Source organism: Abramis brama (assembly GCF_963993115.1).
Source record: "Abramis brama genome assembly, chromosome: 4".
In the NCBI taxonomy this organism is placed as follows: Eukaryota; Metazoa; Chordata; class Actinopteri; order Cypriniformes; family Leuciscidae; genus Abramis; species Abramis brama.
This window is the reverse complement of record NC_139966.1, coordinates 28,700,168-28,722,294: the sequence shown is the minus strand read 5'-3', so window position 1 is coordinate 28,722,294 and position 22,127 is coordinate 28,700,168. Positions and strand designations below refer to the sequence as shown.

At 34.5% G+C, this 22,127-nt stretch overlaps 1 protein-coding gene and 1 long non-coding RNA gene across 3 annotated transcripts; one reads left to right on the top strand and one right to left on the bottom strand.

The window, feature by feature from the left end:
* The first annotated feature begins 5,953 nt into the window (after positions 1–5,953).
* On the top strand, positions 5,954–21,458 carry LOC311080559 (C-type lectin domain family 4 member D-like). Its single transcript, XM_084110553.1, has 5 exons — positions 5,954–6,165; positions 6,451–6,561; positions 6,640–6,749; positions 6,820–6,920; positions 20,982–21,458. Exons 1-5 carry the CDS (start codon positions 6,057–6,059, stop codon positions 21,118–21,120), a joined length of 570 nt encoding a protein of 189 aa, XP_083966679.1. The 5' UTR covers positions 5,954–6,056; the 3' UTR covers positions 21,121–21,458.
* Positions 9,265–16,317, bottom strand: LOC311080981. 2 transcript variants are annotated; one of them, XR_014605770.1, is made up of 6 exons: positions 14,753–16,317; positions 14,397–14,506; positions 14,258–14,301; positions 13,089–13,153; positions 11,400–11,501; positions 9,265–9,611 (listed from the first exon to the last, which is right to left on the bottom strand). It is a non-coding gene; the product is annotated as an uncharacterized lncRNA (long non-coding RNA). The 2 variants fall into 2 exon arrangements; XR_014605771.1 differs by lacking the exon at positions 11,400–11,501 and having other exon boundaries at positions 14,753–16,305.
* Positions 21,459–22,127: the final 669 nt, after the last annotated feature.

The following is a 22,127-nucleotide window of genomic DNA, read 5'->3' as shown; positions in this document are numbered from 1 at the left end:
AGGCTACTGTATTGTAAGTCTGAGTTAGAGCAAATAATGAAATCAGGCAGGTATATTGTAAACAGAGTTACTGAAGGCACAACTGGACCACAAACAGAGAGTCTCTGGCAGGATGAAGGAAAAGCTCCAATGTGCAGTAAGTAGAATTTTTATTCTGACGTAGAGATGGAGTTGGTAATGGTGCAACAATGTTTGAGGAACTGAAAACTGTTACATAAAATCTCAATCATTTATTTATTTATTTTTTGCTGTAAAATCCAACAGTTGTTCTAACTAACACTTTTAAGTTAACTTTACTACCGTATTTTCCGGACTATAAGTCGCTCCGGAGTATAAGTCGCATCAGTCAAAAAATGCGTCATGAAGAGGAAAAAAACATATATAAGTCGCACTGGACTATAAGTCGCATTTATTTAGAAATTTATTTCACAAAATCCAAGACCTGCAAGAGCAGACATTTAATCTGGAAAGGCAAGTTATTCAACTACACAATAGCACACAGAACAACAGGCTGAGTAGGTATCCGGTATGTTAACGCAACACATTAACAGTTATTCAGCTACACAATAGCATAAAGAACATACACCTGGGAGGCTGAATAGGCTAAATTAACATAAGCCAGCGAGTCCAACAAGCAAGTTACCAGTAAGTTCACCAAGCTCCCGCGATCTCATTCAACATCACTGAATCCATTGAATTTTCTTCATCCTTGGTGTCGCTTCTGAACAACTCCGCCATAGAGCGCCCTCTCGCGGCTGTAGACGGTAATGTTTTCATCTCAGTCTGAATTAATTTTGATATATAAGTCGCACCTGAATATAAGTCGCAGGACCAGCCAAACTATGAAAAAAAGTGGTAAAAAAATACGGTAAATATCTTAACTGAATTGTAAAAATGTAATAGCCTAATCTGTACTATAATGCCTCGGTTATTCAGAAAACCCAAGTTAAGATTAATTGATTGGTTTTAAGGCAATTTTGTCAAGCAATGGTTTTAATAAATATAAAGTTATAAAAACACCAGAGATGGTGTCACACACGGTGTTGTTAAAGGTGTCACTAGTGTTTGAGGAAGTGTTACAAGCAAGTTCAAATTTTGTTTCTAAGAACAATATGTCAATGTTTCTGCTTTTATATTGAATGTATTAACACTTATACACAGTACTTTTTCAATATGCTCATCTTTAGATATTTAGACACAAGCAATGTTTGTCTTGTAAAATAATATACTGTAAAAGCATATTATCTAAAGAAAAAATTATTAAAAGGTTGATTTTAACCCTTTTTTGGAATAATATGAAAGGTATACACTGATATGTGTGTGTTTTGCCTCAGTTTGTCAAGTCAAGTCAAGTATATTTGTATAGCGCTTTTCACAATACAGATTGTATCAAAGCAGCTTCACAGTATTAAATTAAAATAATACAACAAGGTTTGTTTCTAGTGGAATTTATTGATTGATAAAATTAAATTAAATATCCCCAAAATATCCCCAACTGAGCAAGCCAAAGGCAACAGTGGCAAGGAACCGAAAAACTCCATCAAGTGACCTAATGGTGACCTGAAACTCCATCAGGTGACCTAATGGAGAAAAAAAAAAAACTTGGGAGAACCCAGGCTCAGTCGGGGGCCAGTTCTCCTCTGGCATTTATGTACTGGAGGCCGGATTGTAGTTTGAACTGTAGGATTAAAAATATTATATGAATGCCTGGCTGAAGAGATGCGACTTTAATCTAGTTTTAAACTGGGAGAGCGAGTCTGAGCAACGAACAGTATCAGGAAGGCTATTCCAGAGTTTTGGAGCTAAATGTGAAAATGCTCTCCCTCCTTTGGTGGTTCTGGATATCCTAGGTATGACCAAAAGCCTCGAATTTAGTGATCTTAAGGAGCGTGATGGATTATAGGGCGATAGAAGATCCGTTAAATAAGAAGATCTGTTAAATAAGATCAGTTTGTCAGGAGGACGCAGGTGTTTGGTGTTGATGACAGTGTGTCTCGGGCTCATTTGTGTTCTTCTGCTGGTCTTCATCACACTGTACATCACCATCACAGCAGAGAGAGACCTGTTAAAGAGTTACAAGAACACAGTTGAAGAGTTCAATCGCACTATCATCAGCTTACAGGGCAATAACACTGATCTAATGACTGAAAAAGACCAACTGAAGAACAACTTCAGCTCTTTGAATCAGAAGAAACTGGAGTTAGAGACTGAACTAAGGAAGTTATCTAAACAAGGTTTGTACAAATGGATTTGTATGTTTATTTGCACTTTACAACACAAATAATGAGCAAAGTGTTTGTTTATTGAAAGGAAATGCCAGTTTTTTCATATTCAATGAGAAGAAGAGCTGGTCTGAGAGCAGGCAGTTTTGCAGAGATCGAGGAGCTGATCTGATCATTATCAACACTGAAGAGAAGCAGGTGAGTTTGTGTGAGTGACTTAATCTATGAGAGGAATCGCACTTATTCCTGTTTTATAATCACATGCAGAGACTCATATCTTCTGTAGTCAATGAGATAGTGTGGATTGGTTTGTCTGACACTAAGGCCCTGTCCCATTTCTCCCCCCTTAAAACTTCCACTTGGTTTTGAGTGCCCTTGAAAGTAAAGTCCCCTCAACGAGGGAAGTGGAGTTGAAGATCTTTCCCTATGAAATGGGACACCACTATATGCAAATTAGCGCGGCAAACCTCACTACGTCACGCGCCGATGTGTCTACTACTACTACTGTTTTCATTCAGAAAAATGCCAGTTCCAGCTGTTGTGTGGGCTGTGTTCATTTATCTACGTCTGATGAATCAACAGAGAAGACATGTGGAATATAGAAGACGCATTTTTGTCTGTATTTGATCGTTTAGACGTGCACATGAAACCCAAAGTATAGTTGTGTTATAAGTATAGTATAGTATAAGTATAGTAACCCAAAGTGCTGTTTGGGTTTAACGTTAGGGAGAAGTGACAGCGCGGTGTAAAGGAAAAAGATGAAGCACTAGACGAACGCGGCTAGTTTTTAATAGTTTTACCTCACATCTTCTTTTTATAATCCTTGGAAGCCAAAATCGAAAAATAAAATTAGATGAACTACCCAGATCAGATGTATATTTGATGGGCAGGCTCTCTCGAAGCACTCGGCACATATCATGAACATCGTCAGATAGATAGCTTCGTGAAATATTTTCTAACATTAGTGTTCAAAACTTAACAGTCCATTGGATGTGCATCAAACTAACATATTCCAACATATTTAGAAATTTGAACATGCTTATTTGCGAAAATATACTTAAAATTCAATTGTTCCTTTCCAGCGGTGTCCGCCATCTTGTTTAAAAAATTTTACCGGCTTGCTGAGTCCGCAAGGTATTCTGGGTAATTTCATCTTCCACTTCGTTTTAAGCCTGCATCGGACCGCACTATGTTTTGAGGGTTGATTTTAAGGGGAGAATAGCACTCCCCCTTGCTCTTTAGAGTATTGGGACACCCTACCCCTACACGAGAACGCGCAAAAACAAGGGTTAGGGCAGAAATCTAGGGTAAGGGGAGGTATTGGGACAGGCCCTAAGACTGAGGGGATCATGGAATGGGTTGATCATTCAACACAGAATCAAGGGTAAGTAATTAAATACTCACAGAGAAACAATTCATATTAATTTGCTAAGTCCTTTTTATACTCATTTAAAAATTAGATAATGACAACATAAATGGACAACATCCAGTTTCTCACGATGTGAATCAGGGTGATCTGGGACACCAGACACTATTATTCTGATATTGAGTGTCTGTGAAACTGCTTTTGAGTTGTATTGCTTTCACTTGAAAGTGAAGATAAAATGGTCATTATCATTTTAGTAAACGGTCTTTTTGTTTATATGTCATATTTCATTCTTGTGTATCTGTTTATTGCACTATGGCTATATTTGCTCCAGTCCAGCAGGGGCAGCAGAGAGCAGGTTTATCAGACTGAAGTGATCAGAGAGGAACAGAAACATCAGATTCAGGCACTTTCTGCTGTTTCCAGCATCATCAATACAAAGGTCCAGTTTGGCCTGTTCAAGGGTGTTTGAGTTTATTTGAGTGTTCACAGATACCTCTTGTTGGATTGCTGCGGATAACGTGGTTGAATGTACAATACACAAACACAGTCGTATGAGTCAGAAGTTTTTAAGTTGACTTCATGTCTTTATTCTTGTCGAAGGCCAAATTAAACCACTTCCTGTGCAGGGGCGTGTCTAGGGGGAGGCACTAGGATAAGCCCTGCCTCCCCTGAGAAATGATCTGTCCATCTGATGATAAATTAGAAAAGAAAAATGTTTGAAAAAACTCTCGTCCTACTCTTTATCTCTTCAGGATGTGTCAATTTACAAGTCCAGAATTGTACTACCATTAGTCATAACTGAGGTAGTAAAATGTGGTTTAGTCTGAAATAAACAAATAAATATATCTGAAAGTAAACTGAAACCGCTCTGGCGGAACAGTGCACAACTGCGTAATATACACATCATAGTGCTACCCATACAATATATTTAAGGAATTTAGTACACTTATCATTCTAAAGATCACAGTTCATCTGTGAAGAGGTACTGTCAGACATAGTGAATAATGGATTTAGACAGCAAAATCCCCAGTGTTAAATCAACACTTCTCATAGTACATATGTTCCCACTCTACAGAGTGTTAAAGTAACTCTAAATCAGAGTTAAAGTTAATGAGATAATTAAGTGAATAATTAAGTGATGATCGAGTATTCAACAAGAATCAACAAGAACAGAAAAAAGAGAAACACAAGACCTACAACTGACTTCAGACACAGTCTTAGATGAAATCAACTGAAGAGAAAAGAAGACATTAAATCTGTGAAGATCTCAGCAGAGGAGGATTAAACAACTCCACAAACAGCATCACTTAGTACTAACCTTTATTTCTGTCCGACGTCTAAAGAAGCTCTTATTGATAATTATCAGAGGTTTAGATGTTGATATTTTATTAAAAATATTTGGTCACCATTGTGGTGATCAGTGTTTATTTTTGTTGGGCAGTTTGACTCTTGGCTTTTTATGTGAGTTGGTGGTTATTGTATCAGTGTTTATTATTGTGATGTCCCAGATCCAGAGATTATCAAGTGATTATCAAGTGATTTAGTTTTTATCATCATAAGGTAGAATGATTCACTAATCTTATGACGGCCCTTGGGCGGACCGCTCCTGTTTGCCAGATCTGGGCCACAAGCAGGCCATAGAAATGCCACATGTCAGCCAAGAGCAAAGAAATAAACCAGAACTGGACCTTATCTGAGACACAAAATCTGTGTATATTAAATATGAAGTCATCTCAGCCTTAATAAGCCTGTTAACAAGCAGAATCACTGAAGGAAAGAAGAGAACAGAAAAAGAGACGAGCAGAAACACAAGAACTACATTTAAATCTCTGAAGATCTCAGCAGAGGAGGATTAAACAACTCCACAAACAGCATTACCTGTTCTCTTCTTTCCTTCAGTACACGACTTTCAAAAGCGGCATTACGTCGCTATAGTGTGGACTTGTGACCGAGGGATTAGGGTTTCATTTGGGACAGAGCCTTAGAGATGGCGTGGATTTAGTGTGCGTGATGTATACTGCGCTATGGACAGTCTTGCACACTTACTTCCCGTCATGTGTGCACACTCTCAAGTGACCAAGACCGCAAGTGTGGGTATTTGGACAGACCCAGAAAACATCCCCATCACAGAAGAGAGAGAAAGAAGAGACCTGTTTAAGAGTTTGATAATCTTTCTCTGACACAGATCTGCAAACTTTACCGTCATGGTTCTCATTTGTTCTGAAGTGCACGTTCGCATAAAGCATGCTGATCCTTACGCTTCAAAGGAGAAAAAATGGTTAGGATTAAAACACCAGTGATTACATCATCTGTCACCACTTCTTCATCATGATTTTGTAACCCGTTTTGTCAAGAGAAGTCACTTCCTTTATTCCTTTTTGGTGTTAGCACTATTTGTGAAACCATAACTATCATTCTACCACAGCTCATCTGTGAACACTTGCTGTCACATATAAGAGTGAATAATGGATTTAGAGGACATTTATGTAAATGTTAAAAATGATAATATTAAGGACACAACTGGACCTCGAACACAGAATCACAGCCAGGACGAAGGAAAAGATCGAAAGTGCAGTAAGTAGAAAGTTTCATTTGAGGAAGAAATGTGTTGTTAACTTTTGAGAAATCTTTTTTCAAAGAACAACGTGTCCATATTTCTGCATTTATTAACATGAAGTTGCATATTTAACTGTAGATATTCCGCTATGATTATTAAAGAATAAGTTTTTGTTAAAAAGGCCTGTGTATTGTCTAAAGATAAAGGTGGATTTATTTGAGCCTATATTTCTAATAATATGAATTCTAAGTGAATGGTTGTTAACTGATACTGTATGTGTGTGTTTTGTCTCTGTTTGTCAGGAGGACGCAGGTGTTTGGTGTTGATGACAGTGTGTCTCGGGCTCATTTGTGTTCTTCTGCTGGTCTTCATCACACTGTACATCACCATCACAGCAGAGAGAGACCTGAGAGGTTAGTACAAATGGATTCATATGTTTATTTGCACTTTACAACACAAATAATGAGCAAAGTGTTTATGTTTATTGAAAGGAAATGCCAGTTTTTTCATATTCAATGATTTGAAGAACTGGTCTGAGAGCAGGCAGTTCTGCAGAGATCGAGGAGCTGATCTGATCATTATCAACACTGAAGAGAAGCAGGTGAGATTGTGTGAGTGACTGTTAATCAATGAGAGGAATCACACTTATTCCTGTTTATATTCACACACAGAGACTCATATCTTCATTCAAGGAGACAGTGTGGATTGGTTTGTCTGACACTGAGACTGAGGGGATCATGAAATGGGTGGATAATTCACCACTGAATCAAGGGTAAGTGCAAAAATACTCACAGAGAAACACTTCGGAATAATTTGTTACGTTCTTTTTATATTCATTTAAAAATGAGATAATCACAACCTTCGTAAGTTTGAACTGTTCTCTCCCAATCAATGATGAACTGAGTCAGACCAGACCAATTCAGCACGGATCATTTGTGGTAATCCAATTATTATGCTCCTATGGAGTTATTAAACAAGGAAAAGAATCCAGGTCGTATTGGCTTTACTCGGCACATTTCCATCTAAGTGCTGAATAACACAAAATATCGATATAACCGATAGAATTCCCTATGAATTTGTATTTTAAATATTTGAAAAATATAAGATGAATGTATTTTTTGGCATTTCTAAAAAATGTGGCAGGTTTGTTGGTAGGCATAAGATTCTCCTTCCAGAATTAAATAGTGTTTCATATTTTTTACTTAAATTTGTGTTTTATTCATTTTACACTGATTATATATTCATTAAATAACATTATTACATTTCATTATATCCAATATATTTTTGTAAAATGAAGATTCAAATATTTTGCCCTTTCGATCGTCCAGTTCATAGTGAAATAAACGACTTGAAAAAAAAGTCAACCGTTTGTGGGTATAGAAGTTCAGTCTGAGTACAAAGCCGTTTTTTAAATCTGAATTTTGAAATAATTTCCGCCATTTTAAAAGATAAAACATAAGGTGCAAGGGGAGCAAACTCAGCAAAGGGAGCAATAAACAAATAAAAACAACATTGATCTTTCTATCCCACATTTGAGTCATTATTCTTAAAAGAAATGTAAATTATTCTTGCAACAATAGCTGTAGGTTAATTGGCCTGGATGAGTGTGATTGGCCCTAATATTGTGTCCCAGACCGGCATTAAATATTTTGTGAATATTTGTAAATTTTCGTGGCTTGAAAGAGTTGGAAAATTGACAGTTCTGTCGATGTTTTGCCCAGGCAGGGTTACCCAGCTAGAAATTTTTTGTTCTAAAAATGTTCTAAGAACATTAGCATGTATTGTTCTATAAATGTTTTCAGCGGCTAGTTTTAGTTTTGTTCTCAGAATGTTCTTTTAAAAGTTTGGAGAACATTCTTTAAAAACATTATTAAAATGTTTAGTAGTAACATTCTTTTAACATTATTCTCTAACGTTCTTAGAAAGTTTTCAGCGGCTAGTTTTAGTTTTGTTCCCAGAATGTTCTTTTAAAAGTTTGGAGAACATTCTTTAAAAACATTATTAAAATGTTTAGTAGTAACATTCTTTTAACATTATTCTCTAACGTTCTTAGAAAGTTTTCAGCGGCTAGTTTTAGTTTTGTTCCCAGAATGTTCTTTTAAAAGTTTGGAGAACATTCTTTAAAAACATTATTAAAATGTTTAGTAGTAACATTCTTTTAACATTATTCTCTAATTTTCTCAGAACGTTTTCAGCGGGTAGTTTTATTTGTGTTCCCAGAATGTTTTTTTAAATGTTTAGAGAACATTTTCTAAAAACATTATTAAAATGTTTAGTAGTAACATTTTTATAACATTATTCTCTGACGTTCTTATAATGTTTTTAGCGTGTAGTTTTATTTTTGTTCCCAGAATGTTCTTATAAATGTTCGGATAACATTTTTTTAAAAACATTATTAAAATGTTTAGTAATAACGTTCTTATAACATTATTCTCTAATGTTCATAGAACGTTTTCAGCGGGTAGTTTTATTTTTGTTCCCAGAATGTTTTTTTAAATGTTTAGAGAACATTTTCTAAAAACATTATTAAAATGTTTAGTAATAACATTCTTATAACATTATTCTCTAACGTTCTTATAATGTTGTAAGCGGATAGTTTTATTTTTGTTCCCAGAATGTTCTTTTAAATGTTCGGATAACATTATTTAAAAACATTATTAAAATGTTTAGGTGTACCATTCTTACAACATTATTCTCTAACGTTCTTAGAAAGTTTTCAGGGGGTGTTTTTATTTTTGTTCCCAGAATGTTCTTTTAAAAGTTCAGATAACATTTTTTTTTACAACATTATAAAAATGTTTAATAATAATATTGTTAGAACATTATTTCTCCTAAAAGGTAGGATAACATTCTCTAAGAACACTCTAAAAATGTTTTGTGATGATGACCTTCTATAAATGTTTAATCATAACATTTTTAGAACATTATCCCTTTATTCTTATAAAGTTTTTAGCAGGAAGTTTTATTTTTATTCTTAGAACGTTCTTCTAAAAGTTAGGATAACATTCTCTAAAAATACTCTTAAAAATACTACTTAACATTCTTATAAATTTTTTAGTGGGAAGTTTTATTTTTGTTCCCAAAATGTTCTCTTAAACATAAAAAATGCTTAGCTATAACATTGTTAAAACATACAATTTTATTAATCTCTAAAATAAAACAAAAATCTAACAGGTTTATGAATGGCATTCACATAAATTATTAGAAGTTCTGCGTACAGTAGATGCCCAACATTAAATGAAGAACTCAGTAAAGTCCAATGTGCAATCACACGTCTTGACTGCTGTTTGCTCAGAGCGCTCATCATCAGTCTTTGGTTGTCTTGGTTCTTGCAGAAAAAGAATAAAGTCATCTGCATTAATAGGTGTTCTACTGTTCTTCTCTTCTTGTTTTTCAGCTGCTATCCCAGTTAGCAGAATTGAGCTCCATTCTCTGTGTGCATGGTAGAGTTTTTCCTCATAGCCTATAAAAGAAGATCATGCAACAGTGTAAACAAAAATAATACAAATACATATTACATATTAAGATCACAAGCAATATTGACTTTGAAAACTTTCAAAATTAGCCAGCCTAATTATTAATCAGAAATTAATTAGATTAGTTTATTTAAAAGTATAAATATGATACCTTATGAGTATCTATTTTGTTTCTGTAATTTAAAACATATACTTAATCCATTATATACATGTTAAAGGGATACTCCACTTTTTTTGTAAATAGGCTCATTTTATAACTCCCCCAGAGTTAAACAGTTGAGTTTTACCGTTTTCTAATCCATTCAGCCGAGTTTCTGATATTTAGAAGAATGTCAGTAACCAGACAGTTTCTGGTCTCATTGACTTCCATAGTATATATTTTTTCCTACTATGGAAGTCAATTTGGCCAGAAACTGTCTGGTTACTGATATTCTTCCAAATATCAGAAACTCGGCTGAATGGATTCGAAAACGGTAAAACTCAACTGTTTAACTCTGGGGGAGTTGTAAAATGAGCCTATTTCCAAAAAAAGTGGAGTATCCCTTTAATAACACAACTAGAGGCTAAATTATTTTAACAAACTACAAACTTGGCTTGAGAAGTGTGAACCTCGAACTCAGGTAGCCTTGAGCACAGCTGCAGCATGTCACAGCACTGCCCACGATGCTTTTGCTCTGATGTAACAGCTCATTTTCATCAGTTATATTGTCTATGGATTGTTACATTTCTTACAGATTTCTGCTTGTTTTAAATCAGATACAGATAAAGTAGTACTGCATTTGAGATAGAACAATTTCTAGTGTGATTTAATCATACCTGTGAATCGTCTCTTTGCTATTAGCTAAGCTGTAAGTTTTAGTTACTTCAAAAGCAGAAAGAAAAATATGCTATAACTTCTGTTTCTTATTGAGAAATCACAGGACAGTGTTGACACTAACTTTTTGTGCTCCAGTAGGTTTCTGTGTGCGCACAATCTGCATGTTAAATGTGAGCTACTGTCTGTGCATATGAAAGCTTGTTTCCGCCATGGAATACAATTTTTAAAAAAGGTAATTGCGAATCACAATTCAAACTTTTTTTTCTCAGAAGTGCGAGATATAAACTCGCAATTGGCCGTTTGAAAGTCAGAATCACAGGATAAATTAGTAAAACCTGAGAAAAAAAAGCAATTCTGGCTTATTTTTTTTTTGCTGTCGTTTCTATATGAGAACATTAATGCACTTCATCAATACAGCTGCTCTGAGAGTCACTTCAGCAGCATTTTAGCTTCATTTGAGAAAAACTATCATCATATCATAAAACACAGAGAAACTCAAAGGTCTACACGGCAATCCGTCAAATAAAAGTTTGGTTTAACCTTTGAAGAACGTTTTGCTTAAATCATTACATTTTAAATAATTGGTTATAGCAATTTAATTAAACCATTCAAATGGAATCAAGAAAACAAAAAAAAATTTACTTTTGGGAGATGCGAGAGCGAAGTAGTCCAGTGATAATTAACAGGCAGCCATGGTTAATGCAATTTGCAAAGACCCGCCCCCTTTAGTTACTGTTGCTATGTCCAACAAGCCATGGCGCTCTCACGCCACACATCATATTGTCACGCAATGAAAAATACATTGCGGATCACAGAAAAAACGCTGAAACGTTTAAACGCAGAGACAAGACAGAGCAGGTTACTTTTGATATGAAAGTTGAAACAAAGTCTCAACGTTTAATTTGTGTAATTTTTTTTAAAAAATATATTTTTGGTAAAATAAAAATGTAAAAAATACCTGTCAATCAAACTCCCTCGAAGGGTGAATTCTGAGGGGAGTAAAAAAGACAGCTCACAATTCTGATATTTTCTTGCAATTGTGTGTTCTTGCCTCACAATTCTGAGAGAAAAAAAAAAACTGTAATTTTACTGATGGAAACAGACAGTAAAAAAGTGGACTTCAAAGATTTCTTATTCTGTAGCTCCCTGTGGGATTTTTTTGACAAGTCCATAAAAATGCATCCATCCATGATAAAAGTACTCCACACGGCTCTGGCAGGTTAATAAAGGCGAAAGGTGAAGCGAAGTGATGCGTTTGTGTAAGAAACATATCCATATTTTATATTTTAGGGCTGGGAATCGATTAAAAAAAGTAACTGATTATTTACACAATTTGCTGTAATTAAATGCAATTAATTGCATTTCCCCCAAGCTTGTAATCATCAATATTTAAACTTAGAATAACCTAATTAAACAACAAAAAGGAAAAAAAGGAACAGAAAATAGCCCTGTATTAAAATAATATTAAACATCAATATATCAATATATTATTATTTTCAATAATCAATCAACATAATAAATTTAACAATTTATTATTATAATTTTTTTTTTCTAATTATCAAAATAAAACATAGTCCTACAAAGCTATTATTACAAGAGCATGTGATCAGAGCAGGTAATTTTACCATTGTTGTCAGCATGACTATACCAGCTCAGTAGGGCTATTTCACAGAAGTCTACTACTGAGAAATTTCACGTTATTTGACTTTGCTTTCCAGTGCATGATCGGTACATGATTGGAGCGTTTGGGCCGTTAACGACAGAGCAGAACGCGCAAGCGCAAACACGGAGCAGAACATTGAGCAAAGAGCTCAATGTTTGCTCAGTGTTGTGTGTGTGTGTCAGTGCGCCGACACACACACACGGAATGGAGAGCGCGGAGCGGAAAAGACCCGGTCATGAAAGCTGCGCGAGAATAAAACCTGATCGCCGAACACGGAGGGGCGGGACGGCATATTTTGCAGCCTTTTCCGCAACAGGAAGTCATTAAAATGAGGCAAAAAAAGTGCTGCGTTAATTGCATTTTTTTTATAAACTCGTTAAGCATCTCAAATTAATCGCGAAGATTAACGTGTTAATTCCCCCAGCCCTACCATATTTATAATTTTATCGACTTAAATAACTAGCTTCCAGCAGACAGCCATATGCAAGTCAAATTACGCCCAAAGAGTTAGTCAACGCATCGATACGCATATGCGCCTGCAAGGCTACGCATCACTACACTTCGGCCGCCATATGCGTCTATGAGTAGAAAAATGTGTCGTCCCAGTTTTTGATACGCGACGCACCGTTGTATGCAATACTATGCGTTGTTGGTGGGGGCAAAACTGCAAGTTGCTTGCGTCCGACGTGTAGACTATAAAAGGCTCTTGTCGGTGCATGACATAGGAGTAGCATAAGCTTTGACGGCTCTCGCGGTTCAAACAAACAGGGCTAGGCAATAAATTCAAGCTCCTCCCACATTTCTCTTTATATGATTCTCTTTAATGATAATTTTTCTAAAAATCTCTGTGGAAAGAAAGTCAGATATAAATCTGGGACAGATATAAATCTGGCACGAGGGAGAAAAAAATAGATCATTTTTATTTTGGAGTGCATTGTGCGTTTAAAATTGACTACGGTTTTATAAAATGCAGTGGATACTTACTAGTGATGGACTTGTTTCTCTGTTGGTGCCTGTTCTGCTCCGTAAACATTGGTCCAATGCTTGATCTTAAGAAAATGTAAAAAGTGTGTTAATGTGTGTTAACAGACTATTGATCTGGGTGACATAGGACCATTTTTTATGTTTTCCTTAAGTGTTAGGCTATATAAATCTGGAGAACCCTTACTAACATTAACCATGGTTTTGCTACACTAACTAAATGGTAATAAATTATTGTAATCAATCCACCATAAAAATATTGTTTCTACACTTTACTATAATAAAAACCATGGTTAATTTAGCAAAGGACCCTGGGAACATGTCCTAAAAAGAACAGCTCATCCAAAAAATAGACTCTCTATCGTTATTTACCAGTACTCCATGTTGTTCCAAAACTGTATGAATTTATTTTGTATAACCTTAATTAAGATATCTTGAGAAATGACTTCACTGTTTTTTTTTTTTTTTTTCATAAAATGGGTTCCAATGTTGTTTAATTCCCAACATTCTTGTGTTTCAGAGAAGTAAGTCATACAGGTTTGAAAATAATTTCATTTTGAAAGGACATTTATGTTATGTATAAAGACACAATGTTCTCAGTTCCCTCATTGTAAAGCTCCTATGCTGAGGTTTATTTTATTTTATTTTTTCAAAATGTTGCAAGTAAAATGTTCTAATTGTGTTAACTTGTCACATTAGAAGAACGTTTTATGAAGAACATTCAACATCTCATCTCTCAATGATATCCTCAAAACATTTCCCTAACGTGACAGAGAGAATGTTCTTCTTTTGTTATCATGAAACATTGGGACAATGTTATATTGAGATCATTGTACAACTTTAACTTTAGCAACATTCCCAAAATATGCTCAAAATGTTGCAAGTAGAATGTTCTTCTTTTGTTATCATGAAACATTGGGAACATTTGTTTCCATAAAATGGGTTCCAATGTTGTTTTATTCCCAACATTCTTGTGTTTCACAGAAGTCATACAGGTTTGAAAATAATTTCATTTTGAAAGGACATTTATGTTTGGGTCAGCTAGGCCCATAAAAACTCATATCAAGAAGACAGGTACAATTTTGACTGGAGGGTTTGGACCAGTGTGCCTTTGAGCAGAGTTTACATGTTCTGCCTCTATTTCACGTGTATTTTACTATGACAATACTCACCGCAACTGAAGATCATGTGGCTGGATAATTTATTCCCAAAATTCCTGGATAATGGGAAACACACACATACAGCAATATTATTAGCTATTTGTATTTACTTACTAAAAGAGACATAAAAAGCTTGCAAATTTTTACTCACCAGCTCAAAAACATATTATGATGATGACTCATCATTTTGACGGTAACGTTAGGCCGATATCCCGCGATCATTCAAAAGCCTAGTTTTCATAGTGTGGGTCGAGTTCCTCTCTGTATAAAGACACAATGTTCTCAGTTCACTCATTGTAAAGCTCAGACTATGCTGAGGTTTATTTTTATTTATTTTTATCAAAAACTAACTTAGCTGACAATATTTAGCCTAACGTTACACATGCAGCCTGAAACATTGACATAATATCGATATTGCTCTAGTCGCATTTAAAATTAGCTTCTCAATTTAACACACTATATTTTGATGTAGCAGAATGTATTTTTATATAAAATAAAGTTATTTACCTTCCGCAGATTGCAATATGTCCGTTACACGTAGGCTACGTTGTTAAAATTCGTTGTCCATTTACATCCCGCAACTCGCTCAAAATAAAAATGTAACAGTACGATGCAAAATAATCCATGTTTTAAACAATGTAAAAGCCACAGAACCGAAGGAGGCTAGTACTGAAGATCCTCCCGAGCAGCAGCAGCGCGCACACACACACACTCTCACTCTAAAACAGACGAATATTCAAACTTCAAACTTGACCAGTAAAAGGCGCGCATAGCTGCCATTGGCCAGATTCCTGGATGACAGTCTGAATAGCCAATCATGCTCAAAACAACTCGAAGAGACAGCCAATAATGTGGTAACATTGCAATTACAGGAAAAGATTACATGTTTTAAAAGAAAGAATATGAAAAAAATGTGCACGGCTATTTATTTAGTTGTATTTGTAAGCTGGCTGTTATATTTAATCAATTGGTTAAATGGTGTCTTCATTGCAGTGCATGATAAAAAATAAATAAACTTACAATAACATATAAATAATAATAATAAATTACACAAATAATATATACCATGTATAACAACATATATTTACCACTGCTCTGCCAAACAGCAGTTTAAAAGAGCAAACATATTATATATTAAACAGAGCAAACATTGCATATGTATAGGCTATTCATATACAATTCTGTATACCTACCTACATGAAAAACTAATGGATTGGTATCATGGTAACATTAGAGATACATTCATGTGACCCATAATGATCCTTTTGCACTTTAACAAAATATTGACCTTTCCTTTAGAAACACTCTTATGCCTAATAATGTCAACTTGCTTTTCACCCTGTGTGGCACTGTTACACAACCTGTTGGTTTAGGGTAAATCCTCTGTCCAACACAACACTTTGGTAACATTGGCATAATTCTATACAAGTTGCAACATATACCCCGGGTTTCACAGGCAAGGTTTAAGCCTGTAGTCCCAGACTAAAATGCACGTTTGAGCTGTTTTACCTGAAAGCAACTTGCACTGACATATCTTAAAATATGTCGGTGCCATTATTTTGTCTCAAGATGCACACCAGTAATGTTTCTTTTTCTTTTTTCTAAGGCACATTTTTAAAAGCTAATTAAATGCACTAAGGCCTAATCCTGGCTTAATCTAAACTCTGTGAAACCGGGTCTGGGTTAGAAATTAAGGGTTAAGGTTAACCCTAACTCTAACCCTAACCCTTGTCTACAGACTTTTATTTAACAGCATGGATACTCCAAGGTGTTGACTGCAGTGGTTAGGCCTTTAGCGTTGATACAGGACGAATAACTTCTTACTGTGACAGTCTGTAATGTATTTTAGCAAAGAGTGTTTGTATGGATTGTCCCTAATTAAGCTAGAGCTATTGGTGCATTCAAGTCATGTCATAAAGATCGTATTTACAAGTTGAACGCCACCACAATGATGAGAATATGAGTAGGAAGCTCAGGATTTTCTTTAACCCCGATCTTGAAGAGTTAGGGGTGTGTCAGTGGGAAACATTGTGGGATACCACTATACTTAGGTATTCAGCAGTGACAATGAAGTAAGCTAATGCCTGCACAAAATATGATAGCATTAATATGTAACAGAATAATATGTGATGATAAAGTTTACAGTGGCTTCATTAATTTAAAACATTAAACAAAATTGTAAAACCTCATGAATACAAACTTCCCAGGAGGACTTAAATGCACCATATGTTCCATCGTGAACCCTGTTGGCCTGCTGTCAGACCAGCAAGCTCAATTTAACAATAATTGTGTAGTTTGATTGCTAAATGTTACATTTAAAATGTTCTAGTTTTGTTAACACGTCACATTACAAGAATTTTTTTTAAAAACACTCATCATCTCAGGTCTCAGTGATATCCTCAAAACATTTTACGAACATTGATTTGATAATGTTCCTCCTCTGTTATTATGGAACATTGTGCCAATGTTTTACTGAGAACATTATATAATCTGTTATCTCAACAACATCCTCAAAACATCCTTAAAATGTTGCAATTAAAATGTTCTAATTGTGTTAACACATAACATTACAAGAACGTTTTATAAAGAACATTCAACATCTCATCTCTCAATGATATCCTCAAAACATTTTCCTAATGTGACAGAGAGAATGTTCTTCTTTTGTTATGACAAAACATTGGGACAATGTTATATTGAGATCATTGTACAAACTTTAACTTTAACAACATTCCCAAAATATGCTCAAAATGTTGCAAGTAGAATGTTCTTCTTTTGTTATCATGAAACATTGGGACAATGTTATATTGAGATCATTGTACAAACTTTAACTTTAGCAACATTCCCAAAATATGCTCAAAATGTTGCAAGTAAAATGTTCTAATTGTGTTAACTCGTCACATTAAAATAACGTTTTATAAAGAACAATAAACATCTCATCTCTCAATGGTATCCTCAAAACATTTTCCTAATGTGACAGAGAGAATTGTTCTTCTTTTGTTATGACAAAACATTAAGACAACGTTATTTTGAGATCATTGTACAAACTTTAACTTAAACAACATTCCCAAAATATGCTCAAAATGTTGCAAATAAAATGTTATAATTTTGTTAACTCGTCACATTAAAATAACGTTTTATAAAGAACAATAAACATCTCATCTCTCAATGGTATCCTCAAAACATTTTCCTAATGTGACAGAGAGAATTGTTCTTCTTTTGGTTTTATGAAACATTGGGACAATGTTATATTGAGATCATTGTACAAACTTGAACTTTAATAACATTCCCAAAATATCCTCAAAATGTTGCAAGTAGAATGCTCTTCTTTTGTTATCATGAAACATTGGGACAATGTTATTTTAAGATCATTGTCCAAACTTTAACTTTAACAACATTCCCAAAATATGCTCAAAATGTTGCAAATAAAATGTTCTAATTGTGTTAACTCGTCACATTAGAAGAACGTTTTATGAAGAACATTCAACATCTCATCTCTCAATGATATCCTCAAAACATTTTCCTAACGTGACAGAGAGAACGTTCTTCTTTTGTTTTTATGAAACATTGGGACAATGTTATATTGAGATCATTGTACAAACTTTAACTTTAACAACATTCCCAAAATATGCTCAAAATGTTGCAAGTAGAATGTTCTTCTTTTGTTATCATGAAACATTGGGACAATGTTATATTGAGATCATTGTACAAACTCTAACTTTAGCAACATTCCCAAAATATGCTCAAAATGTTGCAAGTAGAATGTTCTTCTTTTGTTATCATGAAACATTGGGACAATGTTATATTGAGATCATTGTACAAACTTTAACTTTAACAACATTCCCAAAATATGCTCAAAATGTTGCAGGTAAAATGTTCTAATAGTGTTAACTCGTCACATTAGAAGAACGTTTTATAAAGAACAATAAACATCTCATCTCTCAATGATATCCTCAAAACATTTTCCTAACGTGACAGAGAGAACGTTCTTCTTTTGTTATGACAAAACATTAAGACAACGTTATTTTGAGATCATTGTACAAACTTTAACTTTAACAACATTCCCAAAATATGCTCAAAATGTTGCAAGTAAAATGTTCTAATTGTGTTAACTCGTCACATTAGAAGAACGTTTTATAAAGAACATTCAACATATCATCTCTCAATGATATCCTCAAAATATTCTACAAATGTGACAGAGAGAATGTTCTTCTTTTGTTTTTATGAAACATTGGGACAATGTTATATTGAGATCATTGTACAAACTTTAACTTTAACAACATTCCCAGAATATGCTCAAAATGTTGCAAGTGGAATGTTCTTCTTTTGTTATCATGAAACATTGGGACAATGTTATATTGATATCATTGTACAAACTTTAACTTTAGCAACATTCCCAAAATATGCTCAAAATGTTGCAAGTAAAATGTTCTAATTGTGTTAACTCGTCACATTAGAATAACGTTTTATAAAGAACAATAAACATCTCATCTCTCAATGATATCCTCAAAACATTCTACAAATGTGACAGAGAGAACGTTCTTCTTTTGTTATGACAAAACATTAAGACAACGTTATTTTGAGATCATTGTACAAACTTTAACTTTAACAACATTCCCAAAATATGCTCAAAATGTTGCAAATAAAATGTTATAATTTTGTTAACTCGTCACATTAAAAGAACGTTTTATAAAGAACAATAAACATCTCATCTCTCAATGATATCCTCAAAACATTTTCCTAATGTGACAGAGAGAATGTTCCTCTTTTGTTTTTATGAAACATTGGGACAATGTTATTTTGAGATCATTGTACAAACTTTAACTTTAACAACATTCCCAAAATATGCTCAAAATGTTGCAGGTAAAATGTTCTAATTGTGTTAACTCGTCACATTAGAAGAACGTTTTATAAAGAACAATAAACATCTCATCTCTCAATGATATCCTCAAAACATTTTCCTAACGTGACAGAGAGAACATTCTTCTTTTGTTATGACAAAACATTAAGACAACGTTATTTTGAGATCATTGTACAAACTTTAACTTTAACAACATTCCCAAAATATGCTCAAAATGTTGCAAGTAAAATGTTCTAATTGTGTTAACTCGTCACATTAGAAGAACGTTTTATAAAGAACATTCAACATATCATCTCTCAATGATATCCTCAAAACGTTTTCCTAACGTGACAGAGAGAACGTTCTTCTTTCGTTATAATGAAACATAGGGACAATGATATTTTGAGATCATAGTACAACTTGTTATTTCAGAAACATTCCCAAAACATCTTTTGAATGTTGCAGTTAAAATGTTATATCTTAGTTTTCATATAACGTTATAGGAACATTTTTTAAAATGCGAAAACATCCTTAAAATGTTCAGTAAACATTACATTCAAATGTTTTCTTTAGAACATTAACCAAACTTGTAGGGAATGTTAGCGAAAGTTCTGAGAACGTTCCCTGCTAGCTGGGTAGTTAAGTAAAACTAAAACTATTAAAAACATGCTAATCGAAATAAACCTGAAATAAAGGAAAATATAACTATTAGTTGAAAAACTTAAACTAAACGGAAATTATGTTTTCTTTTATCAACAAACTGGATTCATTTCGGGGTTTTTTTTTTTTTCTGCAACCTTCAACCGACGCGATCAATCTCCATTCGTTAACCGACAAGATTATGTTAAATTAAAATTTAATTAAATTAGAATGAACAAGTGTCTGTGACTGTGACCCATTAAAAATACCCAATTTTTTTTTTTTTTTTCCAGGGGTTTAGTTTTAGCCTGTATGTAAAATAGCAGCAACAGAATAGGGGGATTCGTCGTATTCACCTGTAGCGCTTCTGTGAACAGAGAAAAAACAGGATAAAATAAAATGCTCTATCCATAACTCTTATGGATTAAAAAATGTCATCCATAAAATGAATAACTCCTTAGGAGCATAAGAATTGGATTACCAAAAATGATCCCTGCTGAATTGGTCTGGTCTGACTCAGTTCATCATTGACTGGGAGAGAACAGTTCAAACTTACTGGCTGTGGAAATCAGTGGGCGTGTCTCATTATACTATAAGCAAAACGGCGTAAAATAAAGCAACCAAAACAGGTTTTTTTTACGGCGTCATATGGCAAGATGAACGGCGTAAAAAGCGGCACTTTCCATGCACACTAAAACACCGTAGAATACGGCGTCATTGACATATTTAGCGCATTTTTTACGCCGTTTGTAATTACAGCGGCGTATTTTGCGCCGTTTGGCTGTAAACGCGATTGATCTATAGCGTAATTCTGAACCACTTGGCTTGCCATATTTACGTGCGTTTGATGCGCAGTTTATTGCGTGTAATACACACGCACCCCACACCACTACTAAACCTACCCATGCGTGTGTATTATATGTTTGGTTAGGATTAGTGGTGTGTGGTGCGTGTGTATTACACGCAATAAACTGCGTATCATATGCACGTAAAAACTCATTTGCGCGTATAAATTGCACGATAAACACAATGCGTGCTATAGAGAGATGCATTTTCATGAGATCAGGCTGGTATGGATAAATTGTTCTCTCTTTACTTTTCTGCACTTTAACTTCTGCTTTGCTATTCTGGTGCTGTGAATATTGTTGGCTCTTTTATGATGAATGGCTTGTTCCTCATTTGTTGTTTGCTGAATGGATAAAAACTTTCATTGAACATCTGGGGTCCTGAATAACTGAAAATCTGACACAATTTACTCAGGTTTTGGTACAAAGATGAACCGAATAGCCATCAAGGTTCAAATGAGGACTGTATTGAACTGGATCCTGGAAGAGACCCTGTGAACAACTGGAATGATCTGCCATGCTCTTTTACGAGTAAATTTATTTGTGAGAAATAAGTTTCATCCAGTCTTGTTGCTTTTGCTTCTATTATTTTAGTGAATCATTCTTATTGTGAATGTATTATTTCTGATTGAGGTTTCTGTTGTTGTTTTTTGTTTTTTAAAAACTGCCATCTGATCTTCATATGAATTTGTTAGAAGGAAAATTTAAAATTGTCATTATTTTTTCATTGCTATAATAAACTCACAACATCCAGTTTCTCACAATGTGAATGAGGGTAATATGGGACACCAAACCTCTGATGTGTTCATGACTATTATTCTATTGAGTGTCTGTGAAACTGCTTTTGAGTTGTTTTGCTTTCACTTTGAATAAAATGATCAATATCAATTATTATTATTATTATTATTATAGTAAACTGTATTTTTGTTTTTTAATCATTCTTGTGTTTCTGCTTTATTGCACTATGGCTATATTTGCTCCAGTCCAGCAGGGGCAGCAGAGAGCAGGTTTATCAGACTGAAGTGATCAGAGAGGAACAGAAACATCAGATTCATCAATACAAAGGTCCAGTTTGGCCTGTTTCAGTTAGTGATGTTACGTCTGACACCGACGCTCCGAAGCTTGCTTCAAACTCGAACGGTCCTCGCAATGAACCACTGCTTCGGAGCTTGTATCATTACGTCACTAGTCACGTGAAAATGACATCTGAAGCAAACACACTGCTTCACTCCTGTAGTGAACCACCTGATTGCTTTGACAGACCAATCCAGTGTCGACCAGGTGTCGAGAGGTTTGAAACCTGGCGGCTGTATTTCTTATGTAACCCAGTAGAATATAATTATTCATTTAATGGGTTATCTCAATTTATTAGTTTGTATTTAGTTCTAATCCAGAGCTAAAATGTGAATGAAATATACATCTCAGTAGTGTGTATAAGGTGTTTGTTCCTTTAAGAGCGTTCGTGCATCTTACAAGTTTGATTGATGTGTACATGTGGAAAACGTGGCATTAGCCATCATGTTAGGTGTTTCTTATTTTATTGGTTTATGTGAGTTAAGTC

What these genes read in the sequence shown, in the direction of transcription:
- LOC311080559 (XM_084110553.1), top strand. Translation starts at nt 6,057, where the DNA reads ATGGATTTAGAGGACATTTATGTAAATGTTAAAAATGATAATATTAAG. An exon ending in AGGAAAAGATCGAAAGTGCA is followed by an intron (nt 6,166 to 6,450) that starts GTAAGTAGAAAG and finishes TCTGTTTGTCAG; the next exon opens with GAGGACGCAGGTGTTTGGTG. An exon ending in AATTCACCACTGAATCAAGG is followed by an intron (nt 6,921 to 20,981) that starts GTAAGTGCAAAA and finishes CAATTTACTCAG; the next exon opens with GTTTTGGTACAAAGATGAAC.